General features: G+C 38.1%; 1 protein-coding gene across 1 annotated transcript in view; it reads left to right on the forward strand.

Annotated features, from left to right (window-relative positions):
* dmd (dystrophin) overlaps positions 1-24712 on the forward strand; it is a 274434-nt gene that overhangs the window by 24520 nt on the left and 225202 nt on the right. Inside the window, exons 8-11 of the mRNA XM_037696602.1 lie at positions 9200-9328; positions 13876-13971; positions 14500-14598; positions 18129-18310. Coding sequence (XP_037552530.1) covers positions 9200-9328; positions 13876-13971; positions 14500-14598; positions 18129-18310 — 506 coding nt within the window. The remainder of the gene's footprint in view (positions 1-9199; positions 9329-13875; positions 13972-14499; positions 14599-18128; positions 18311-24712) is intronic.

Consider the following 24712-nt stretch of genomic DNA (forward strand, 5'->3'; position numbering starts at 1 on the left):
CTAAACCTAACCATTACCAGCACATACCTAAACCTAACCATTACCAGTACATAGCTAACCCTAAACCTAACCATTACCAGTCATACCTGAACCCTAAACCTAACCATTACCAGTACCATTACCAGTACATACCTTACTCTAAACTTAACCATTACCAGTAAATACCTAACCCTAAACCTATTCATTACCAGTACATACCTAATCCTAAACCTAAAAATTACCAGTACATACCTAACTCTAAACCTAACAATTACCAGTGCATACCTTATCTTAAACCTAACCATTATCACTACATACTTTACCCTAAACCTAACCATTACCAGTACATGCCTAACCCTAAACCTATCCATTACCAGTACATGCCTAATCCTAAACCTAACCAATACCAGTACATACCTAACCTGAAATCTAATCATTACCAATACATACCTTACCCTAAACCTAAGCATTACCAGTACATACCTTACTCTAAACCTAACCATTACCAGTACATACCTAACTCTAAACCTAACCCATTACCAGTACATACCTTACTCTAAACCTAACCATTACTAGTACATACCTTACTCTAAACCTAACCATTACCAGTACATACCTAACTCTAAACCTAACCCATTACTAGTACATACCTAACTCTAAACCTAACCATTACCAGTACATACCTAACTCTAAACCTAACCCATTACCAGTACATACCTTACCCTAAACCTAACCCATCATTGCCACTTGTTGCTCACAGATGCTGACATTCAGGCATCAATTCCTTGTCCAGTCTCACCACAAATTGCTATAAATCTGCTCACGTCTACACAGTCTTGGAGGTTTTCCATAAAACCTGTGTTCTGCCTCAAAGTGGGCCTTCTGTCCAAGGCAAATACAAGATGGCAATGGTCAATTAAATGAAATAAAGTCACAAAACATTCACTATTCACTGCCACAGTTTTAAAAATGCTGAGTCAAGGCCACCATCCTTCAGCCTTTCCGAGCCTGTAATTTGAATCCATTTGGTCTAACTTCATCTGAAATCTATTGTCGACCAACAAACACCGTCTGTACCTCCTAATAGTATTACTGTGTTTGTTTATGTGTTGTCTTTTAATGAATATATATAGTCAGAGTCAGAGATTCTTTATCGTTCACACCATGTGTAGTACATATGGTGGAACAAAATTATGTACACTGGGTCCCAGTTACATCCAACAATAAAATGTAAACGAAAACAGTAATAACATCTAAGATATGAATTAAGAAAAACATCAACTAAAAATACACTAAGCACTAATGACGTAAAAACATTACGTTGAACAGCAACACGAACATGAGTTTGTGTGAACAGATGAGCACGTATGAACACCTCAACTTGAAACAGATCAGCAGCATGATGTGATTCTTCAGTGATTGTTCTGGTTAGAGATTCATGAGTCTAACAGCCTCAGGGTGAAGCTGTTCCTCAGTCTAGTGGTTCTACACTTAATGCTCCTTAACCTTCTTCCTGAGGGGAGTGTGGCAAAAAGTGTGTGTGCTGGGTGAGTGGGGTACTTCATGATGCATGATGGGGAGACTGACTCCAACAGACTTCTGTGCAGCCTTCACCACTCTCTGCAAAGCTTTTCTTTCTGCAGCTGTGCAGCCTCCATATATATTTCATACATTTTATATCATATATTTCCATACATATTTAAAGTGAATGCTGTAGTTGCAAGGTTTAAAAAAATGGTGCATTTGATTCCTGTCAAATAAAAGCTCATGATTGATGTTGCTCTTTGGTCATCCAATGACCTGCAGGCTGCTGTTGTAAGCTTGTATTTGCTTGCTTAGAATCTTGACCAAGTAGGTCCTAAGAACCAAGCTGGAATTGGTTGGGGTCACGCAATGGAAATACTCCAAAGCCATGTCAAATCAAGCTGAGTAGGGCTGAGTCAAGCCCATAGGAAAAAAGGTTTACCGTATCTTTCGGTGTATAAGTTGCTCTGGAGTTTAAGTCGTATCAGTCAAAAAAAGCATAATGAAGAGGAAAAAACATATAAGTTGCTTCGGAGTATAAGTCACTTTTATTATGTGTCACTGCTGACCATGGAAACATGGGCCGGTGTCATGCCAAAAATCCACTGACTGCCAAAAACCCATTGGCAGCTGTGGGAGCGCGCACAGGAAGATTTACTATTGCAGTTCTAAGAAATTTTAACAAGAATAACACTTAAAAACAATTGTTTGTTTGTTCGATATTATATCAAATGTGTGTCTGTTTAACTTTTACATAATAAATGCACTTTAATGGTCACTGTTTGGCGGGGGGGGGGGGGTGTAGCGGTACATGAACAACATATACGCCTACCGATCATTGTCAAAAGCCTAGAGGGCCCTCTCGCTCCTCCAGCGGCTACAATTTGTAATGCCGACTCTGGTTCATGTCAGTATGAATGAACATTTAAGGCATCAGTCAAAAATTTAATTGTGGGAGAAAAAAAAAACGTATATAAGTCACTTCGGTGTATAAGTCGCAGGACTGGCAAATCTATGCAAAAAAACCTGCAACTTGTACGCCAGAAAATATGGTAGTTGTCAGCATCTGAGGAAGTAGCTTAAAACTAAAATCAATAGCAGCATAAGCTCTTTGGTACTCAGTTCAATTTAATTCAGTTTATTTATGTAATGCCAAGTCACAACAGAAGTCTTCTCAAGGCACTGAACAAAACCATTCTTTGACATAAAAAAAAGCCAGTTAGTAAAAGTTTATCTAAGGAAGCCAGCAGATTGCGTTGAACCTTCACTTCGTCACAGTCTCCCATCCTGAGCAATCACAAAAGCAACAGTGGAAAGGAAAAAAACCCTTTTAACAGGAAGAAACCTCCAGCAGAACCAAGTTCAAGACGAGCAGAATATTAGCAGAATACTTGTAAAATAATAGCTAATAGCAGCAAAAGTTTACTGAATTTTAAAAGTAACAAAAGGCTAGCTAAAAGTTCAAAACACTAATTTAAAGCTAAATGTAGTAGGCTAAAAGGCAGGCGAAGTGCAGCAAAATGTTAGCTAACAGCCAAAAGTAACAAAAAGCTAGCTGAATGGTACACAATCTAACTAAAAGCAAAATGGAGCAAAATGTCTTTTAAAATCTAAAAGTAGACGATCAAAAAGTAGCAAAAGACAAACTAAAAGTTTCAAAAGGCTAGCTGGTTAAATGCAAAAAAGCTAACAAGAAGTTAAAAATAGGGTGGAAAAAAAAACTAGCTCAATAGAACAAAAGGCTCTAACAGTAACAAAAGGCTAGTTAAAAGCATGTTAAAAACTAAAATTAGAAAAACATTAGTTAGAAGCTAAAAGTAGAAAATGGCTAGCTAAAAGCAAAACTTATTAGCGGACTAACTAGAAGCTAAAAGTTACAAACTTTTATAGAAAAGTGACAAAAGACTAGCTAAATGCTTAAAGAGGCTAAAAGTAGCAAAATGGTACCTAAAAACTAAAAGTAACAAATAAATTAGGACAGGTATGGACAGGTGCTGAATACGACAGAGCTTTAGGGCCACTCTAAAAAAATAAAATAAAATTACTTTGCCACACTAAGAAAAAAAAAATTAAAAGTCGTAAAATTGCAAGAATAAAGTCGTAGAATTACGAGAATAAAGTCGTACAAGACTTTTTTCTTTTACAGCTCTCGTTTATTTATTTATTTTTTCCTACGAGTCAGATCCATGACGCTACCTATCAGTCAGTCCAGTAGGCGTGTCAGCAAATGACCAATCCGAAGCTAAATGCTCCGATAAGTGAGTCGCTGGGTCTCTTTAGCCTCTTTCTGGCATATTTATGGAAGACCTCTAAGATCTGCGCACACACAGTTTTGCTCGCTGAGCGCCGTTTTCAAACGGAAACAAAAATGAAAGTCATGACGTAATGACGTCACATATACACATCCCGGAAGCAGCATACAAAATAACAACAGCAGGTGGCAGTATTGGATCACGTTTTGAGTAAGAGCGTTAATAACTATAAAATTTAACAAACATTCATCAGTTTAGCACATTTAAAATGTGGTAAAAGTGCTTTATGTGTCGCAGTTCGGATAATATTACAACTCGTTTACTTTCGGATTGGTCATTTGCTGACACGCCTACTAGATTGATTGACAGGTCACGTTGTGGATCCGACTCGTGGAAAAAAAAAAAATTAACAGCTGTAAAAAAAGCAATAATAATTCCGTACAATTTTCTCATAATATTAGAATTTTATTTGACTTTATTCTCGTAATTTTATGGCTTTTTAAAAAAATTCTTAGCGTGGCAATGTAAAAAAATTTTTTTAGCTTGGCCCTAAAGCTCTGTTGTAGCCGAATTATTATTATATATTTTTTTACAAATAAATAATTTTGAAGAAACTAAAGAGTTCTTGCTGTATTTCTGTATAGAAATTGTTCATTTGTAATATTTATTATATAATTTTGTAATAGAAATTGTTGAATAGAACTAAAAAAAATTGATATCTTTTGAAAATAGACACGTTATAAACAAAAGTCAAAGCACCCATCACCTAATAGAGCTAATCATTTTATATTTTGGATGGCTAAAATTATATAAAATATGCAGACATAATTTAATTGTAAATAATATACGAAAAATAAATAGTCAAGAAAACAATAGTGCGAGTGCTGACATAGCGTTTACACTATTGTAGTCTTGGCCTCTCCTCCTGCTCAACTGTCCATTTAAGAGTTGAAAGGAACCGCTGGCTGCTGTCACCAGGGAATTGGGATGCAGCCCAAGAAGGGCAGGGGAAAAAAAGTGTAATTGAAAAGCACAGCAGTCTGGGAAAAACTAAGATAAGAAGGCTAAATAAGGAAGCAGAGAGGTGTAAACAATAAAGATGTACAGATGGATGATGAGGTGGAGATGGCGACAATGAAAAGTGAGACGCTGCAGCCAAATAAAGACTAGGAGAAACAAGTGAGATGACACTAAAATGTGAGCTGAAATGGGGAAAAAAGTGACGGCAGCTATTATTTGCTCTCATGTGACACCATTGCACCACCTTCTTTTAATAAGTTCATATGAACACCAAGTCTTAACAAGGAGAATTTAAACTTTTCGTTAACAAATATAGAGATGTTCTAAACTTTGAAACACTCATTTATAATTGAGTAAAGTCAGTTTTCTGTGTTGGAAGAGGTGAAAAAGTAAATTGCATTTTCAAGGAAACATCTAGTCATCTAATGCAGTGGTTCCCAACACTGGTCCTTGAGGAACACCATCCTACATGTTTTAGTTGTTTCTCTGCTCCAACACACCTGATTCAGTGGTTTAATAACTTCCTTAATTTCAGCAGAAGCTTGATAATCACCCTTTCGTTCAAATCAGGTGTGTTAGAGCAGAGGAACAACTAAAACATGCAAAATGGTGTTCCTCAGGGACATGGGTTGGGACCACTGAAAAGGGCGTTCCACACATCATCAATGTTTTTAAATACGCAACAAAAAAAAACCTGTAATTTCAAACTTGAGTCCACACAGAAATAATGTTTTAGGAGCTTCCAAATTATATGTTTTTGATAACAGGTTTTTGCATGGAAAAGGTTTAACTGCCTGCTATTTAAACCAGACATAGAGAAACATAAACCAGACATAACATATTGTCGAGAGAAGACAGGAAAAGGGAAACTCAGAATAAAGGCAGAAAATAAGTAATAATTAGTAACAAATAAAAGAAAGGCAGAAAAAGATGGCAGATGATAGAAAACAGTTCCAATTAGACCATACTGGAAATTACCGTATTTTTCGGACTATAAGTCACTCCGGAGTCTAAGTAGCTTCAGTCAAAAAAGCATCATGAAGAGGAAAAAAAAAAAAGATTAGTCGCTTAGGAGTATAAGACACATTTATTCTGAAATACAGCTGTCATTTTTAACCCGGGCCCAAAATAACGTGCTGGATGGGCAAGCCGGGTTGGTGTCGGGCTTTTGATTGCGTCAGGGACGCGCGTGGCTGACGATACAATTTGGATCACCAGCTGCGCTGTGGTTGACCGTGCGCTGATCGGCCGGTTGAAAGAGTTAAAAAAAAGTCCAGATGGATGACTGCCAGCGATCCATCCATCCAAGCCCAACTGGACTCAGCCGCTGCATCAGTGGACGCACACGTTTATAATCAGCAGAATAGGATCTTCTTTTTGGTAGCGTTTTACTTCCGTTATGCTTTTCCTCTGTTCTCTGTACTCGCTTAGTGAATGTTTGGTGGGAGGGCGGCGGGGGTTTTAGCGTACAGGAACAACCTATACGTAAGCCTACCGGTAGTTGTCAAAAGCCTAGAGGGCCCTCTTGCTCCTCTAGTGGCTGCAATTGGTAATGTTTACTTTGGTTCATGTCAGTATGAACGAACATTTAAAGCATCAGTCAAAAATTGCATCATGAATATGGAAAAAAAAAACATAAGTCGCAGGACTGGCAAAACTATGAAAAATAAGTGACTTATTGTCCGAAAAATATGGTATTCATACCAGGAAACCACCATCTTAGTTGGATACCTGTAACCAGCATTACCTGCGCAAAGTGTTATTTTTTTCTCCTTTTTTCCAAGATTTTTGTCGACTATCGCTTCTTTAAATTCTGAAGGACAATGTAGACACATTAGTGTATCGTTGAAAAGGTTCAAAGAAGAAAAAACAGTTATTGGGATTGATCCGTACGAGGCAGACAAAGCTGAAATGTGTTTATCACACTTGAAAATTCTCATAGCACTAATAAAGTGCTTGGAGCCAATTCTTGCAGCTTGTTGTTCCTGCTGATGTTGATCATAGCGAGCAACACTCACTGCGGCGCGATGCTAAGTTGCAAAGTTAGTTCGCCTTCATGCTTTCTCAATTTCGGGATGTAATGAAAACTTTGCTTTACTGATTTATCTGCTTTGTTCGTGCGCCCTTTAACCCAACGGTACACGATCATTATCGATCTCTCACACGCATTCACTGAAGTGGAAAGTTGCTTTTGGTTTGTTTATCCTGCTGAGATGGAGGAGCGGAGCCCGAATGTTACGGAGAGCCATTTCATTCAAAATTAAATGAATAAATAAATAGTGTTATTTAAAAATTATTAATAAATATTCCATTAAATAAACAAATGTGCTCATGAAATAAAACATTTAAATAGAAAATGTTTTGTTTTTTTCCAAGATAAAATTTTTATTTATTTCAAGATTTATTTTTATTTAATTCTAGATTTATTTATTTAATAATGGAGTTTCATTTTGTGACGTTTTTATTTTGTAAAGCTACTTTACATATTTCAGGGCATTTTATTTTTTTAACCCCGTTTTTCATTGTAAGCGCCTTTTTAATTTCATGTTCGTATATTCAAATGAGGGGGCGGGGTTTTCTCTGTGGGGCGGGTCTGGTCAGCAGCCCATATACAAGTTTTATAGGCTGGGCAAATCAATAACTAAATCAAAAATAAAATAAACGATAGCCTCTCAAGTCTCACGCATTGACTGTGAGACGCATTTCATGAGGTGCCCACGGCACACTTTGTATTTCTCGCGCTAAAACACACACGCACAAGCCCTTTTTTTTTTTTGGAAGAGGAACCAATGTGCAGCACAACGTTTCCGCACAGGCTGGAGCACAATAGCGGACATGGCTGCAGTGTTGCTGACTTTTTTGTTTATTTAGCGAGTTTCAGACCCCTCTAGCAGCTTTTTTTTTTTTTTTAAGCAACTAACGACATTTAGACTTTTTTTCTGTGTTACTGGAGACTTTGGTGATGAAAGCACGTTTGGGGGCATAAGCCCCTCCCACATCCCCAAGCTCTGACAGCTGTCAGTCTCACAGAGGAGACCTGCTCCACTCCGTGTCCACACTGCATTTGAATCACACCCTGGAATACAAAGCGGGATGTAAATCTAATGTAAATATATAATGCTCAGTTTTATTAGCAAACCTTTGCATTTAATTTCGGAGTTCTCCAATGTTCTCCATATTGTCATCCTGACTTTCTGAACACAGTTAATTCATGATTTGAAGGTAGTTGGACCAAGCAGAGCTCAGCGAGGGGAATACTTTGCTGTGATTGGTCAAAAAAGATTGGAGTACGTCAGTTTTTGCGAAACGGGTGCAATCTGCTAATCCTGCCCAGACCCCGCCCCACAGAGAAAACCCCGCCCCCTCATTTGAATATAAGAACGTGAAATAAAAAGTGCTTAAAATGAAAAACGGAGTTAAAAAAATAAAAGCCCCTGAAATGTGTAAAGTAGCTTTACAATATAAAAGTGTGACAAAATGAAACTCCATTATTAAATAACTAAATAAATAAATCTTGAAATAAATAAAAATAAATCTTGAAATAAAAAAAAAAAATTCTATTTACATTTACCTTATTTACATTTTCATGGCAACATTTATTTAATTAATGGAATATTTATGAATAATTGTTAAATAACACTATTTATTTAATTTTGAATGAAACGGCTCTCCATACAATGTAGCAAGTGTGACATCTGTTGAGAATTATGCATAGAACTGTCATATCAAACTGATAACTCTTAAAGCAGCATGAGTTCTGCAGGTTATCTGAAATTCATTCAGACTTTATGTCCAATATCCTCAGTGTAACCATACGTCCGTCCGTCTTGTGAGCTTGAAATCGTGAAAAATATGTGTGCTCCTTTTTGGCGTGTGGTGGTATCGAAGAGTAAGAAAGATCCCTATTGAAAATTGGAGTGCCACGTCAAAATCCAAAATGGCTGCCATCATTTATTTAACCTTTATTTCTACAGGTTAGTCTCATGGAGTCACGAGGACTCATATTCAAGAGAGACCGGTTTTAGACAAACATATAAAATACAGACTATATTCAACAAAAGCAAAGTCCTTAGCCACATTTTTATTTATGTATTTATTAATTTACTCCAACTCTTAACATTTGTATGGAAACTGAGTTCATTTGGGATTGTTCATGTGACTTTTTTCTCATCTTTCACCTTATTTTGCATCTCTACTTGTCACCTGCGCTTTTACCGACTTCCCGATTTTTTTATTTTTTTTTCCCCTCTCCCCATTTTATTTCTGCTTCCTCTTCTGTGCATTTTGGCTTTTGGGTCTTTTGCACTCTGATTTGTCTTCTTCTGTCGCTTTTTCTGTCTCCTCGTCTGTCTGATCTCATCTATCGGCCCACTCCTCCTCCGCCTTTCTCTTTCCTCTCTGGCTTCTCTGTCTCTGTGTCTCAGATCACGGTGAGTGTGGCTCAGGGCCGTGTGCGGAGCCCCTCCCCTCAGCCTCGCTATAAAAGCTATGCCTACACCCAAGCTGCGTATGTCAAGTCGCCAGATCAAAAGAGGAGACGTTTTACTGATCAGGTCCGTGTCTCGCAGAGCTAACACGCAAACCCTAATGTTTCTGTGCATGTTCTGGCTGAACACCTGTTGCTTTGTCTGGTGTTGCTTTCCTTGTTTTTATGTGTCTTTGACCAAAAAAGTTAAACGGTAAATTTGACTAATTCTTCTCAACCCCTTCTTGGAAACATTTGTGTTCTTACGTGACCTTATACAGACTCTTTCCAAAAAAATTTAATATCACGGAAAAGTTGTTTAACTTCCATAATTCCATTCAAAAAGTTAATCTTTAATAGATGATGGATTCAGGGTCCACAAATTAAATGATTTCAAGTATTTATTTGATTATTTGTACATAATTTGGGCTTCCAGCTCGTGAAACCCACGAAAACAGGATTTCAATAAATTAGAATACCGTGGAGAAATCAGCCCAAATGTTGCAGGGCATGAATGTTTTAAACTGAGTGTGACACTCGAATCATCTACTAAACTCAAAGCCCCTGCACAGGTTTCCCCAGGTGTCGTTAAATTGCTTCAGTTTGGTTCAATTGTCTCAGTTCGTTTCAAGACATAACTGGCCAAAAGACCATCATTGATACCCTCCATAGGATGGGTAAGCCACAAAAGTTCAAAGCTAAGGAGGCTGGCTGTTCATAGAGTGCTGTGTCCAAGCACATCAATAGAAAACCTAGTGGAAGGGCAAAATGTGGCAGGAGAAGATGCACCAGCAAAAGAGATGACCGTGGGCTTCAGCGGATTATCAAACAGAGAAGATTCCAGAATCTGGCAGAGATCCAGAAAGAGTGGAATGAGGCGATAGTCACAGCGTCAAAAACCACCACATTCAGACACATCTGGGAGATGGACTACAACTGTTGGGTTCCTCGGTCCTGTTTTCCGATGAAAGTAAAGTGTGCCATTCATTCGGAAATCAAGATCCAAGGGTTTGGAGGAAGATGGGTGAGGAACAGAACCCATACTGCTTGAGGTCCAGTGTGAAATATCCACAGTCAGTCATGATTTGGGGTGCTTCCTTAAATCCAAGGTCACTGCAACAGTCTACGAGATTGTTTTAGAGGACTTCGTGATTCCTTCTGCTGAGGATCTGTTTGGAGATGTAGATTTTATCTTCCAGCAGGACCAGACCCCTGCCCATGTCGCCAGAAGCATCAAAACCTGGTTTGATGGCCATGCCACAGTGCTTGACTGGCCAGCCAACCTGCCAGACCTAAACCCCATTGAGAATCTATGAGGTATTCTCAAGAGGAAAATGAGGAGCACCAGACCCAACAACAAAGAAGAGCTGACAGCAAGCATCAAGGAAATCTGGGCTTCCATAACTCCCAGTCAATGCCACAGGCTGATTGCCTCAATGCCACGTCGCATCGAGGCAGTGATTAAGGCAAAGGGATTCCCAACCAAGTATTGACATATTGTTTTGAAAGTACCATATTTTGATTGATTTGTTGTGATCCTAATTTCTTTCTTTTTTCTGCAAAAACTGAGTAGTGTGGGCTGATGTCTTCACAGTATTATAATTTTTTGAATTCCTGTTTTCGTGGGTTTCATGAACTGGAAGCCCAAATTATGTAAAAATAAACAAATAAATACTTGAAATAGTTTAAACTGTGGGCCCTGAATCTATCATCTATTAAAGATTAACTTTTTGAATGGAATTATGGAAGTTCAACAACTTTTCCGTGATATTCTAATTTTTTGGAAAGGGTCTGTATTATGTTCAAACTAGGCCTGTCGCAATAAACAATAAATCAATTAATCACATGATAAATGAAAATTACCGACCTCATTTTCATTTATCGTCTTTATCGTTTCTTCGTGTCTCTTTCTACTGAAGACACTGGATGACAAAGTTCAACTCCGGTGCTCTTCACTGACTCCTCCTTTTCTCTTTTCTGTTTAAAATCCATTTTAACTGGCCAAAATTGTGTTTTTGGATCGTAAAAGCAGCTAAGCTGAGAAAATAAGCTACGAGCTAAGTTAACTGGCCGACCTCGGGTAAAAAACCTCCGTCTTGTCAAAGCTCCAAAATTCACGGTTGAAACCCGTGCCTTCGTGTAAAAAGTTTTTCTCTGCAAAAAAGAAGCTGAGAACTTGTTTACTGATATTTTTATTAAAAGCTTTGTGTGAAAAACGCTATGCTAAAGAGCTCAAACCACACAGAGTGAAGAGAGACGGCCAATGTCACATCAAGGGGCCTCCCTCCCATTTTTCTAAAAGATACACAATGCTCGCTCCCTTACTATCATCCTTCTGTTCATACCGCCATCCAGTGGTTGCAAAAAGGTACTACATGCAAAACAAATTAACAAACATTTCTTCTTAAATTTGACAATAATTACTAATTATTGTCAAATTTCAAACAATATTATCGTTTATCGCAATAATTCCTGAGACAATTAATCGCCCAGCAAAATTTGTTATCGTGACAGGCCTAGTTCAAACATTCGTACAACAGCAAGGTCAGAGGTGAGCTATGCAAATCAGCAGAAGTCTACCCCTGAAATTATTCGCTCCATATTATTATTATTATTTTTTTTTTTTTTACCAAAGGAAGTGTTCTGTTCATTCACTTAAAGGGAGCTAGATTTAAAACTTGTACTAGAACCAGTTTTCATGGAAGCTGGTCCTGTTCTGTCTTCAAGGGGTTTATGTTTCTTATTGTATGGACAGGAAGGCAGCGATATTATGGTAAAGTCTAAATCCCTCCGTCTGTAAACCTTCTCTTGTCCCGCTCACAACTTCTGATCTGTTCAAGATAATTTACCAAAACTTAATACACATATACTATGTTGCACACACTTTTTTAATAAAGGTCAAAGTTAATACAAGGTATTTTCTTGCCTAGACCATTGCTATAGATTAGTGTATTGCTGTAAAAAAGTTTGTCGACGGGCGTATAACATGTTGTACAACAGTGTTTTTCAAAGTGGGGCCCACCAGGGGGTGCTAGAGACCCCTCAGAAAGCTGGAGAGAAGATTAAAAATGCAACATTTTTATTTTATTTTAATTTTTTTTAATTACTGTAATAAAATCAAATGTATTTTTCAATAATTATTTTAAAATATATTTTATAATAATATATAGAAATATTTTTCTCCATGCTCATCTCCACTGCTCCACCTGGTGGTGGATGGGTTAAATGCAGAGCCAATTTTGCCATTGTACGGGAACATAAAATGATGACAACACATAACACAATATTATTTCTGATTGGCTGCCATTCAAATATATCGAGCTGCTTTACTCTGCAAGCTAGCATAGCAAGGATGAAATGAAGAAGTTTCTAAAAAGACAGAAAGAACCGACCAGCAACCTTGCTGTGGTGGAAACTGCTGCAAAAACAATCAAAGAACTTGTGGGCAGCTCAAATTCGAAGGTATGAGGTAGGGATGCACGATATTGGATTTTTGGCCGATATCAGATATGCCGATATGTTAAAACTTATTTGGCCGACACCGATATTTTATTTACGTTCCTTTGTCAGAACATAGCTCTTATTTAGGCTTATTTGCTACAAAAATGGTGTAAATTGTATTTATTAGCATTAGTCACCTGCGATGCTGTCTCACTTGTGGAGGCTTGTTCCAGGTTTCTAGCTGCAGTGTGGGATCCACTGCACTCTTGTACATGAAGGACTGCCTTTTTAAGTTCAAAGTTTTTGTCTATACGTTGTGCCGTAAGACTAATCATGCTAACGAGGCTAACACGCCGTCCAAATGTCTGTGGTAAAACTCACCCAAGTGCTATCAGCTATTAGCTTCTCAATGACGTCGGAAATGACAGCTTGTAACTCGGGTAAGGTTACTATGGAAAAACATCTCCGACTGGGGACAATGTAGCGAGGCTCAACGTAGTCCATAAGTCTTGGGAATCGGACATCCTCAAAGAAAAAAAGAAACTTCCACACTGTCAACATTTTTGAAAATTTCTCTCCGCTGTGAGGTCAGGTAGGCGTGCGTGACGTCATCACGTTGTGCTGCCTCTGCAGGCATCCTTGTTACTGGTTTTGTCATACAAAAACAGTGCCTTTTATGTTGGTGAGTTATTTTGATGGAATGGTCAATGTCCAATATTAAACTTTAACGCTAATATTGGCCGATACCATGCCGATAATATCGTGCATCCCTAGTATGTGGAAGTAAGTATGGGCTTACATTAAGTATAGATTTACAGTCATACAGAAAAATGGCCATGATTGCCCGGAATGTGCCCTCTGTCTGGAGACCCTCACAAATGAGTGTTTAAAACCTTTGAAACTTCAGCGACACTTGAGTGAGAATATAATACAGTGTTTAAAACATGTTTGTTAATAAAGTTTTTATGCTCAGCAGTTGTAATAATTCAAACAATCATTGGGATGGTTGGACCATTCTAATTTTTAGGGATATTTTTATTGGAGAGAAGAATATTGTGTCCTTCCCTCATAAAAATCTTTGTTTTGTTACTTCCTCCGTTCTGCTCCCCTCTTTTCTTCTACTCTTCATCTCTCTTCCATATCATTCCTTTTTTTGGTATTATCTTGTACCCTTGTTTTCCCCATTCCTTTTAGTTCCTGACTCCCAGCCAGGAGGAGCTACAACGGGGTCTTAGCCCTCTGCCGCCAGGTTCCATCAGTCTTGAGAGTTACCAGGGTTCACTGGAAGAGGTACAATATGATGTGGAGATGATGAAGTATAAATGCCATGTGTCTGATTATAGCAATGAATCTCATGTATTATGTTTTAACATAACAGGAGACAGAAGTTCTCAAGAGACCAACTATATGAGACCAAATTGCTCTCCACATTGGCCCAACGTGATATATGAGTACTTAGTTTTAGAGATATTTTCTTAAACATTTCTTAGCTACATAGTTTAGAGTAAATATCAAATTATTCTAGAGTCAAATATCTGCCCAACAGTTTACGTTTGGCAGGAACTGGATCCTGAACGTATCATCAATAAGAATTAAACCTCCTCTGCAAAGGGTTAAAAGCAAATGCACCATTTTCTGATTGACTTTTTACTTATCAGGAATCAGTTGGCCTGTGGTCAAGAACAGGATAAAGGAAGTCACAAGAGTAAAGAGACAGACTAGGAACCTGCTGATTTTAAGACTTGATTGGATTTGCTGACTGTAAGAACACGCTATGCCTTTGAGTAAAGAATAATAATGACATTATATCTTTTAAAGGTATTGACATGGCTGCTGTCAGCTGAGGATGGCCTCCACGCCCAGCCTCCCATCTCCAGCCATGTGGAGGAGGTGAAGGAGCAGTTTCACACCCATGAAGTAAGAATTGGCGAAGTGAATTCATACCAGACCAGGGATTTTATGCTTTACTGTAGTTTACTTTTAGTGGTTATTTTGATGTTCTTCCAGTTTTGCATAAAAAAAAAATCTCAACTTGGATAATGGTAAATTTAAAGAAATAGCTGTTCGTGACAGCACAAAATGCCTTATAGCCATATATCCATCTATTCATCCATCCATTAGCTTTACCCGCTTCTTCCTTTCTGGGTCGTGTGGTTCACTGGTGCCCATATACAACAGTCACTGGGCCACAGGTGGGGGACACCCTGGACCGGTCTCCAGTCCATCGCAGGACCACAGAGACAAACGAGACAACCATTCACTCTCTCACTCATGCCTAGGGACAATTTAGAGTTGCCAATCAGCCTAACATGCATGTTTTTAGTCTGTGTAAGGAAACTGGAGCACCTGTAGAAAAGCCACACATGCACAGAGAGAACTAGAAAACCAGAAAGGTCCCCTGCTGGGATTCGATCCAGCAACCTTCTTGCTGAGAGGCAGCAGCTCTACCGACTGCACCACTGTGCTGCCCTGCCTGATGACTAGAAAGACTAAATTATTTTCACTTTATTGCATAAAACTTGGCATTAAAAAAACTGTTGAATTATGCTTTGTCAAAACTCAATATGAAGTAACATTTCAGTTTGGTACATACTACAGCCTGGTATTTGTACAGGGTCAAGTACCTCAAGGTCATCAAGTACCTTTAGCCTACATAAACTGCACCAACTGGATGTTTACCTGGTACATATGGGATACGTGCCCTGTATTTATGGGGGTACATAGCAGGTACTGTACATACGGGTATGCACCCAGTATCTATGGGCTATGTACCTGATCCATACAGGGTTATTTATAGGATACTGACAAAGGTACATGTGGAAACCAGACTGTTTTATTAAGAAACTTGTTACATATTATTTACCAGGTACCAATAGGGTATAAACCAGGTACAAACAGGAGTACATAGAGTATTTACATGATACCTTCTGAGTACGTACCTGATAACTAAAGGGGTACTTGCATAATACTTATGGTGGTACTTGAGATTCCATTGGGTATTCTGGCTGTTTTAATTGGTGATATGTACCCTGTTTCTTACAAGGAAACGACAAGATATGTACCCGGTACCTACAGGTGTACTTTACTACAAAATATTCACAGGGTACCTGAAAACGAGGTTTCTCAAATCCACATGTTCTGCTGATATTCTTCCCCACTGCATTATTTAAAATAGTTTTTAACAGTATTGGCCCTACTATCACAGAACTTTTTAATATTTTACTTTAAGCAGATGTGGTTCCCCGTGTTTTTAAACATGCCGTTGCTGAACCAGTACTTAAAACCCCCAACCTGGATCTAACAGAATTACAACATTTCAGACCAATATCTAAATTACCATTTTTATCTAAGCTATTAAAAAATTGTAGCAAAGCAGTTTTTCACCTTTTTAGATAAATATGACATTTTTGACAAGTTTCAATCTGGTATTCATAAGGCCCACTCCACAGAAACTGCCTTATTGAAAGTCACCAGTGACATTTTGATATCAGCTTATTCAAGGCACTACAGTTTTTGTCTTACTCAACTTTCTTTTGCCGTTGATACTGTTGATCACAAGATCTTAATCAGCAGACTCCACAATCATACTGGGTTAAATGGTTCTGTCCTCAAGGGGTTCTCATCGTACCTGTCTAGCCGAAGTTTTGAGGTCTTTGTAAATAGGATCATGTTGGACACTATTTGGTAATCTTGTGGTGTACCTCAGGGTTCTGTTTTTGGCCCATTTTATTTATTCTGTATATCCTCCCCTTGGACAGGTAATTAGTTTAAAATTGTGCAATATCAGCTTTATGCTGATGAGATCCAGCTCTATTGTTCATTCAAAGAGAGTTTCCTAAACTGAAGTCTTTTAACAAACTGTGTGGCTAACATTAAACAGTGATTAAGTGTGAACTACTTGCAACTGAACTCAGATAAGATTGAAATTCTGATTATTGCCCCTGAAAACAAGTTTTCTCAAATTAAACAGTTCATTAGTGTCCAAGGCATTTCGGTTCAGTCCAGCCTTATAAACTTGGGTGTCATTTTCGAATCTGCGATGTCTTCCAAACATGTAAAACTATTGATTAGAAATTGCCACTTCCGTCTCAGGAGCATCTCAGAATTGAAAAGCTTTCAGTGAAAAACAGAACTTGAGATGGTCATTCATGCTTTTGTTTCTTCCCGTTTAGACTACAGTAACAGTTTATTAACATATTTAAACAAAGAGCTGAACCATCTTCAGGTTGTCCAGAACTCAGCTGCAAGACTGCTAACTCATATGAACAAACAAACTCACATCACACACGCTTTAGCTTCTACTATGAAGCACCTTGTGATGTCAAATTTATGATTTATATATATATATATTTATATAATAAACTTTACTTACTTACCTGGCACCTAGTGGGGTACTTGCTGAATATTTACAAGAATATTTATAGGGTAAATACTTGCTATCTATACGGATACCTACAGGTTAGCTACTGGGACCATGCTGTTTGGTAAAGTGACTCCTTACCCTGTGCTTGCAGGGTGCCTATGTGGTACATACCTTGTAGGTAGCCGGTATATACCTTGTAGTTTCTAGGTAACCTGTAGGTTCCAGGAACCTGCAGGTACTGGTCTGTATTATGCTATTCTGTATTTTGAACAAATTTAGGACGTTAAAAAGACAATAGAGTCAACCATTATACATAAATGTTAATTTCTCCGATTTATAATTCACGTTTATAAATAAAATGAATTGAAAATGAATTGAGTACCAATGTATATTTAAGGGGCTCAGCCTGATTCTCCATATCTTGTGTACAAGTCGTTGTGGCCTTTCTGACATGCAAATACTTGTATTATAGTATATTTGGGTTAAGTTGGGGGTCTATAGTTTACTCTCCAGCCTAATGCTGTAGGGGGTTATAATCTACCTGCTTGTCAACTAATCAAAAGACAAGAACAAGAAAATAGGTTTCGGTGATTTTTTTTCACTGGGAATTTGACACAGTCTTTGTGTTCTTGCAATCCCTGAGTGATAAATTATTTAAATAGCAATTTCGTCACACAGTCCACTTGACCACAAAATCCTGGGCTGTTTGTCCAGGTGTACTTGCTCACCCAGCAGAGTGACCCTAGCATACAGGTAAAAGATAAAATTTTCATCACAAGCTGTTTAGTGAAATGAGGTCTTGCAGGAATACTGGCATCTTGTGTCAATATGCTGCTTTCAGTGAATAAAAAATAAAAATAAAAAAGCACTATATTGCTTTGTGAGAATCTGGAAGGTTGTCTTCAAATTAAATCCCTAGAAAAAGTCAATTAAGCTCTTTATTTGGAGGAGAAAATATACTTTGAGAGCCAGTGAAAAGATAGTCATCTTGTTGTAGTACTTCTCCATTGGATGTTCAGTTAAGCTAAATGAACGCAATTGTTGTGAATTACGTTTGAAATGTTCCCATCTGTTTCCTCATTAGGGGTACATGGTGGAGCTGACCACACACCAGGGCAGTGTGGGTCGTGTCCTCCGGGCAGGTGCTGCTCTGCTGGCAGAGGGAAACCTTAGCGAGGAGGAGGAGTCAGAGGTCAGGGAGCAGATGAACCTCTTGAACTCCCGCTGGGAGCACCTGAGAGTGGCCAGCATGGAGAGACAGAGCAGGTATTTAAACCCTTAACACTTTTTAAAGACACTGAGAAATGATAGCAATACAATTAATTGTGACTAACGTATTTTTCGTTGTATAAGTCACAGGTTTTTTTTGCATAATTTACATGCCCTGCGACTTATAGGCTGAAGCGACGTATTTATGGATTCTTTTTCCGATATTTACGAACCAATTTTTGGCTGAGATATGATTGTTTTCATTCATTCAGACTGAAAAAAAATTGAGCAGTACCACTTTCAGCCACTAGATGGGAGCAGAGTAGTAGTAGCAGTAAGGCATGCTGTTGTATCACGTAGTAAGTAAACGTGGCTATAATGACAAATTCAAAAAAGTTCATGACAAAAACAGCTGGACTTTATTTATTATACTTTATACTTTTTAATTTTTGTCTTAAACTTTTTTGAATTTACCATGTCCTGGATGACTGAGAATCTTCACCAGCTATTAATGACACAATTGACTTGCCGTATACCCCACCTTTGTTCTGCTCGCTGCTTGGAGCTCAGCTTCATTTTGCTGTACCACCCTGACGAAATGCAGCTAATTTGACCATTAAAGTGCATTTATTAAGCAAAAGGTAGACTGAGACACACCATTACTATAATTTCGAGCAAATAAATAATTGTTTTTAAGTGTTAATCTTGTGAAATTCTTGTTAAAGTCCTCCCGTGCACGCTCCCGCAGCCACCATTTGGCAGCCTATCGATTTTTGGCACACCGGCCCACATTTCCAGGTTTGGCCCACATTTCCAGGTTGTCAGCATCGATGCATAATAGATGCCACATATACAGCGAAGCAACATATGTATGGATTTTTCCACTTTATTAGACATATTTGGACTTATGCAACTTATAGGATGGAGCAACGTGTACGGCGGAAACTACGGTACATTACAGTGAAGAAGTGTACTGATCATAACAGGGTCTTTCCACCCAACCTGCAGATTGCAGCTTGTTTTTCTTTCTATAGAAATAGATCATACCACAATTACACTCAAACAGACCTGTTTCAGTTATTTTATTCAAACAGATAAGCTTTCATCAGTTACAAGAACAAAGCAGGCCAAGTCTGCAACAAGCTAAACAAATTGAAGACAATCCTGTGTTTGAATAAAATGGTTCAAGATTGCCATAAAGGGATCTCTGTCAATTGGTTTCTTTGCACTTGAGGCCTCCAAGATGCCAAGGCGTGTACAAGGGTTGAACGTACTTGCCATATGCATCAAGGGTAAAGGGAAGAGCAAAAAGCTTGGGTACAAAGTGACTAGAATCACAGCGGTACGAAATTACCACAACCCTTTAGAAAATCCCCTGCAACAAAGTCAGACAAAATATCCAATCGTTTTACCCTCCACTGATTATTATTCAAAATTAAATTCCCCAAACTGTTTGTCTGAGTGATTTTTTTTTGTTTGGTTTTTCCTTGTTTGTCCAATGTTTTTCATTGTGATTGCTGTCTATAGTTGACCTCCTGTGTATTAACATTTTAGTTCAGCTTTAGTTAAACATGAAAGTTCCCGCAGCCTTTCAACTGAAGCCAAGTGCATCATTCCCTATTGCTAACCAAACAGCTAGCATTGAAAGAGTCATAGAAAATTCAAATGGTCAGCTGCTGGGTGACGTTTTTCAATAAACTCGATCTTTCATTGAGCGATTGTCTTGAAAATGTCACCATTAACAATTATGCAATAATATCATATCCACTAGTTGCCATTTTAAGTGTAGCTGAAGACAGCAGACCTGTTCTCGCTAGGCCTCTTATTTAACTCACCTAGCCCCTTTATAGCATACTCTAATTATGTGGGAAAATCTAAAAAAAACACTCACGGGTTACAACTCCAGATAACACTGGATCCAGTAATGTTTTTTCTGTCAGTGACATGAATACTATTTTTATGCTCTTTCTCAGTTTAGATATAAACAAAACGAACATTGGAGTCATGGAATTTAAGCTTAAACATGGGAGAAGACAAAAGACAAAGAAATGCCAAAAAATGAACAACCATCTGGTGACATTGCCGTCCTTTGGAATGGATTATACTTTAACACATATTTTACAAGAATCTCAGTTGGTACAAATGTATGAAAATACCCATGCTTTGCTTTTAAAATAAGAAACTGAAGAACAAAATTACCATTTCCTAAAAGATTCTCCAATCTGAAAGCTAAACGAAGTGTTGAATTTCCTTCCTTTTTAACCTTTCTAGAAATCAGACTGCTCGTATGACTTCAATTTAGGATACTTTGAGTCATTTAACTCTGTTAGAAATCCTTCAAACCAAACTCTTACCTGAGAGGAGAACATTAGTTGAGTGATTTTGTCCACTGAGGCATTAGTTGGAGCTCTTATAGTTTGGCACTTTAACATTTTGTGAAAGTAAATTGCTTTTGACTTAAGAGGGAAGCATTTTCTGGGCTATAATTTATTCATCTATTTTTCTTTTAGTTAACTTTGGGTCGATACATGTAAGAATGATTCTGCAGGTTTGAGTACAGGTTGCATTAGGAAAGGCATCAGATGTAAAACAATTGCCACATATTTGATGCTAGTTTGTTTGCTGTGATGACCCCTGCTGAATGGGGCAAGCGAGAAGTCCCGGGTTCATATTCCGGACGAGCCCCCAATTGTTACACCTTCCCTTTTTTTGGAGGAAGGGGGGATTAACATGACAGCCACAATAAATTGATAGAGTCCTTGTAAAAGTGAAAGAAGCACAGCTTTATTTTGTGTTCTTCAAGTTTCTAAAAGCTGCTAAAGAGTTGTGGGGGAGAAAAGGACAGTTAAGTCGTGCCAAATCAAAGAAACAAACGAAACAAAACAGGGTCTAACTGACATCTATCCTAGATGGAAAACAATAAAATAAAAATTATCACGATCTTCTTATCTTAAAGAAGAGCTTACCAAAACATTACAAGCGTGGCACCAACCTACTTACCTAGTGTGCCTAATGAAACTCAACTTACGCGTGGAAGTGTACAGGGTACCCCAAACTTGCCTAGTCCTCTAACTCCCACCACAAACCCTTAGAAAAAGAGCACCACTCCAGAGCACCTGTAGATGAACATATGCATGATATATTCATAAATTAAACGGGTTCTTTCATTTTTCTGGACTGTATATAACGTGCATTGAATTTAATAAAATGTATCGTGAGACGTTATTTATCTTTGACCCATCAAAATGAATGTGGTCATTTATTTACAGAATCAAAGTTTAACATCAAACATTTACATCAATTTGGCACATTGAAAAATAACAACATGGCTAATTTAGCAAGCTATACAAGTGATTGATTATCCACACGGCGGTGGATGAGCACTTTACACAGACATTTCTAAAATTATCTGGAATGATTTCTACTTGATAGAAGAATTTAAAGAGGAAAGATGAAGTTTAGTGGGAGAAAAGATGGGTGAGGGGGTTTGTTTATGTCAACCAGAAACAGCACTTTCCGGGTTTCTCAGCTTTTTCCCCGGTACACTTAGGTGGCAGAATTCAACTCTTTTACCTGGAGATGTCCCCAGCGGTACGAAAGTCCATTCAATGCACCCTTTCAGCGTCTCCGTAGGAACAGCTGTGAATCGTCCGAAGTAGTGACGGTATTCCGTTCGACACAAATTCACCTCAGCAAGTGGACTTCACATGAGTGGAGTCCGTCAGAGTTCCACCCAGATGTGGAAGAAAGTTATAATCCCATAAGACTCGGAAGAGCTCTGTGGTCATGTCAGTTTCCCAGCATTGGAACTTCGACCCAACAGGAACTACGACCCAACAGGAACTGTGAGACTCTGTGAGACTCTGGTTTAAACTAGGAAGTACCGACATTTTAAAGAGCTCTATTTCCGGTTCATTTGGGAGTTTTCTTATTGGTCAATGTCGACCAGACAGGGGTGTGTTTTGTGACGTAAAAGGTTACTAGAAGTCAGAAAACAGCAAGAATGTTATGGAACAGATTGAAAATGTTTTTCAGACAGGCGAGAGAAATGTTTGGGCGAGTTTGGGAAAACAGGTGCCAGCTTCTCTGTTTACGTCTGAGAGGATTTAAAACAACACAGCTCGTTCCAACACTTGTCTGCTTAGACTCCGACCTTGGATCAAACTTACACTGCTCATTCAAAGACAGAAAATCAGAAAATGCATAATTACTCTGTAACAGACCTTAACATGAATTCTAACTTTGCATGAGGATTAAAAATAATCATTGTTACTGTTTTACAGTTAATAAAAATTGATTAGTTCACTGTAACATCTAAAATGTTTGAACTAAAACACTTTGATTATCAAACATTTGTAAAACAGTAATGATAATAGAAAAGAGAGTGTTCTTTCACTTGAATTTTCAAGAAAGAAAGTCTCAGGATGGGTGAACCTGTATTTCTGGATTCAAATCAATTAAATGACAGTTTCTGTCCCACAAGGTCAAGTTTTGACATCAGGTCAAGTTCACTACACACCAACACAGGTGTGACAAACACGCATCAGCATGGAGTGGGGGAAAAAAAATGCACAGGAGAGCTTCCTTTGTAGGGCAGTCCTGAGTCCTGATTTTTCCTTTCCAACTCTCCAACCAATTCGAGTTCAAACCTCCATATTGACACCAGCCTGCATTCTGCTAAATAGAAATAAACAAGAGGGGGAAAGTACACAGTCCTCCAGATGTAACAGGGCAGCTAAAAGATGAACAAGTGTAAAAAATATAGCTTGAATACACCATCCAAAATTGATAGAAGTCACACTTAGGAGTTGGAAAACAGTAGAAATGAACTTTCTGCTGGTTCTTGTTGTACAACTCATACCCTGGACACAACATAGTACGCTACATCTTTGTTCAAACTATGATATTAACTGTCATGTCAACTCAGTCCCATTTAAGCTAGCTATTGCAGCTAATACACCTTAGCAAGGACAAAAGATAGCTTTAACATTTTTATAGTTTTACTGACATTGATCTAAAACTTGTCTTGGTAGTAGCAGAGTCATTCACAACTTTTGAGCATTTGTTATGATGCGTAACAATGGCAACAAGGTGTTTTGTAACAACCAGGAGCAACCGATTAACATCTCAAAAGCTCAAATACCTCCACTACAGCCCCAAATCCCAAATGAGTTGAAAAGGAGGTGCCGTGGACAAATTCCCGTCAACCTGGTGTCGGTGCTCGAGTATCTGACCGCTGAGATCGTGGAGCTGGTGGAAAACTCGGCTCATGACAACGGGAGGAGCGGGATTATCCTCCGGCACCTTCAGCAGTCTGTCTGTGGCGACAAGGAGCTTTGTAGACTGCTGGGAGGAGTGACCATCATTGAGGGAGGAATTCTGCCCGGCATTTGGGCAGTTCTGCTGCTCAGAAAGACCGAGAGGCCTGGCGAATCTGACAGCAAGCTGGATCCGGGTGGACAAATCCAGATTATTCTAATTTGCTGCAGGAGGTCCTTCCTGTCCAGAGCAATCAGAATCTACCAACTCTTGAATGAAACCAGGATGATGAGTTACAACAACACTTAATTTCCCTTTGGGATTAATGAAGTATTTTTGAAATTTGAATATTGAATTGAATTGAACACATAAATTGAGTACTAGCATGATATTAGGACCTGATTTGATCGCCAGTGGAGGATTTCACCTTTATTTACGTTCTACTCAACCCAGAATACTTTACCTTTTTGTAGATGGCAAAAGTAACATTTCCATAATCTTCAGTGGGCTCTCTGAGAGATTGTGACATCACAATAAGTTGTTTGAAACTATTTTATTTGATTTTAGGTATTTATTGGAGGTCTGTCTTCTGCTTGTATTCTTGTGTTTTTTATTTAGAGCTTTAAATTCTTGGGAAGCTGCTATAATATATCAGTGACGATTATTTGGTGACCACAGAATTTATCAAAGACAAATTCAAACTACATTCAACATGATTCAAAATATCCAGATGAATGTTTAATAATCCAGGTAGATAAATCTAACAAGTTTAATTCAGGTCCTCTGGACGGATACTTCTTTGTTGAAATGTTTTGTCTTTTGGATAATTATTTTCTTCAGTCTAGGTAGAAAAAAATATATTTTGGATAAAAAATCTCTTCTTCAGTCTAGACTGAAAAAGTCTTTTTGATAAAATCTCTTTTTCATTCTAGATTGAAGAAGTCTTTTGGATAAAAATTTCTTTTTCAGTCTAGACAGAAGAAGTCATTTGGATAAAAATCTCTTCTTCAGTCTAGACTGAAAAAGTCTTTTTGATAAAATCTCTTCTTCATTCTAGATTGAAGAAGCCTTTTGGATAAAATTTTCTTTTTCAGTCTAGACAGAAGAAGTCATTTGGATAAAAATCTCTTCTTCAGTCTAGACTGAAAAAGTATTTTTGATAAAATCTCTTCTTCATTCTAGATTGAAGAAGCCTTTTGG

This window comes from Nematolebias whitei, chromosome 23, assembly GCF_014905685.2.
Source record: "Nematolebias whitei isolate Nwh7 chromosome 23, NemWhi1, whole genome shotgun sequence".
Taxonomy (NCBI): domain Eukaryota; kingdom Metazoa; phylum Chordata; class Actinopteri; order Cyprinodontiformes; family Rivulidae; genus Nematolebias; species Nematolebias whitei.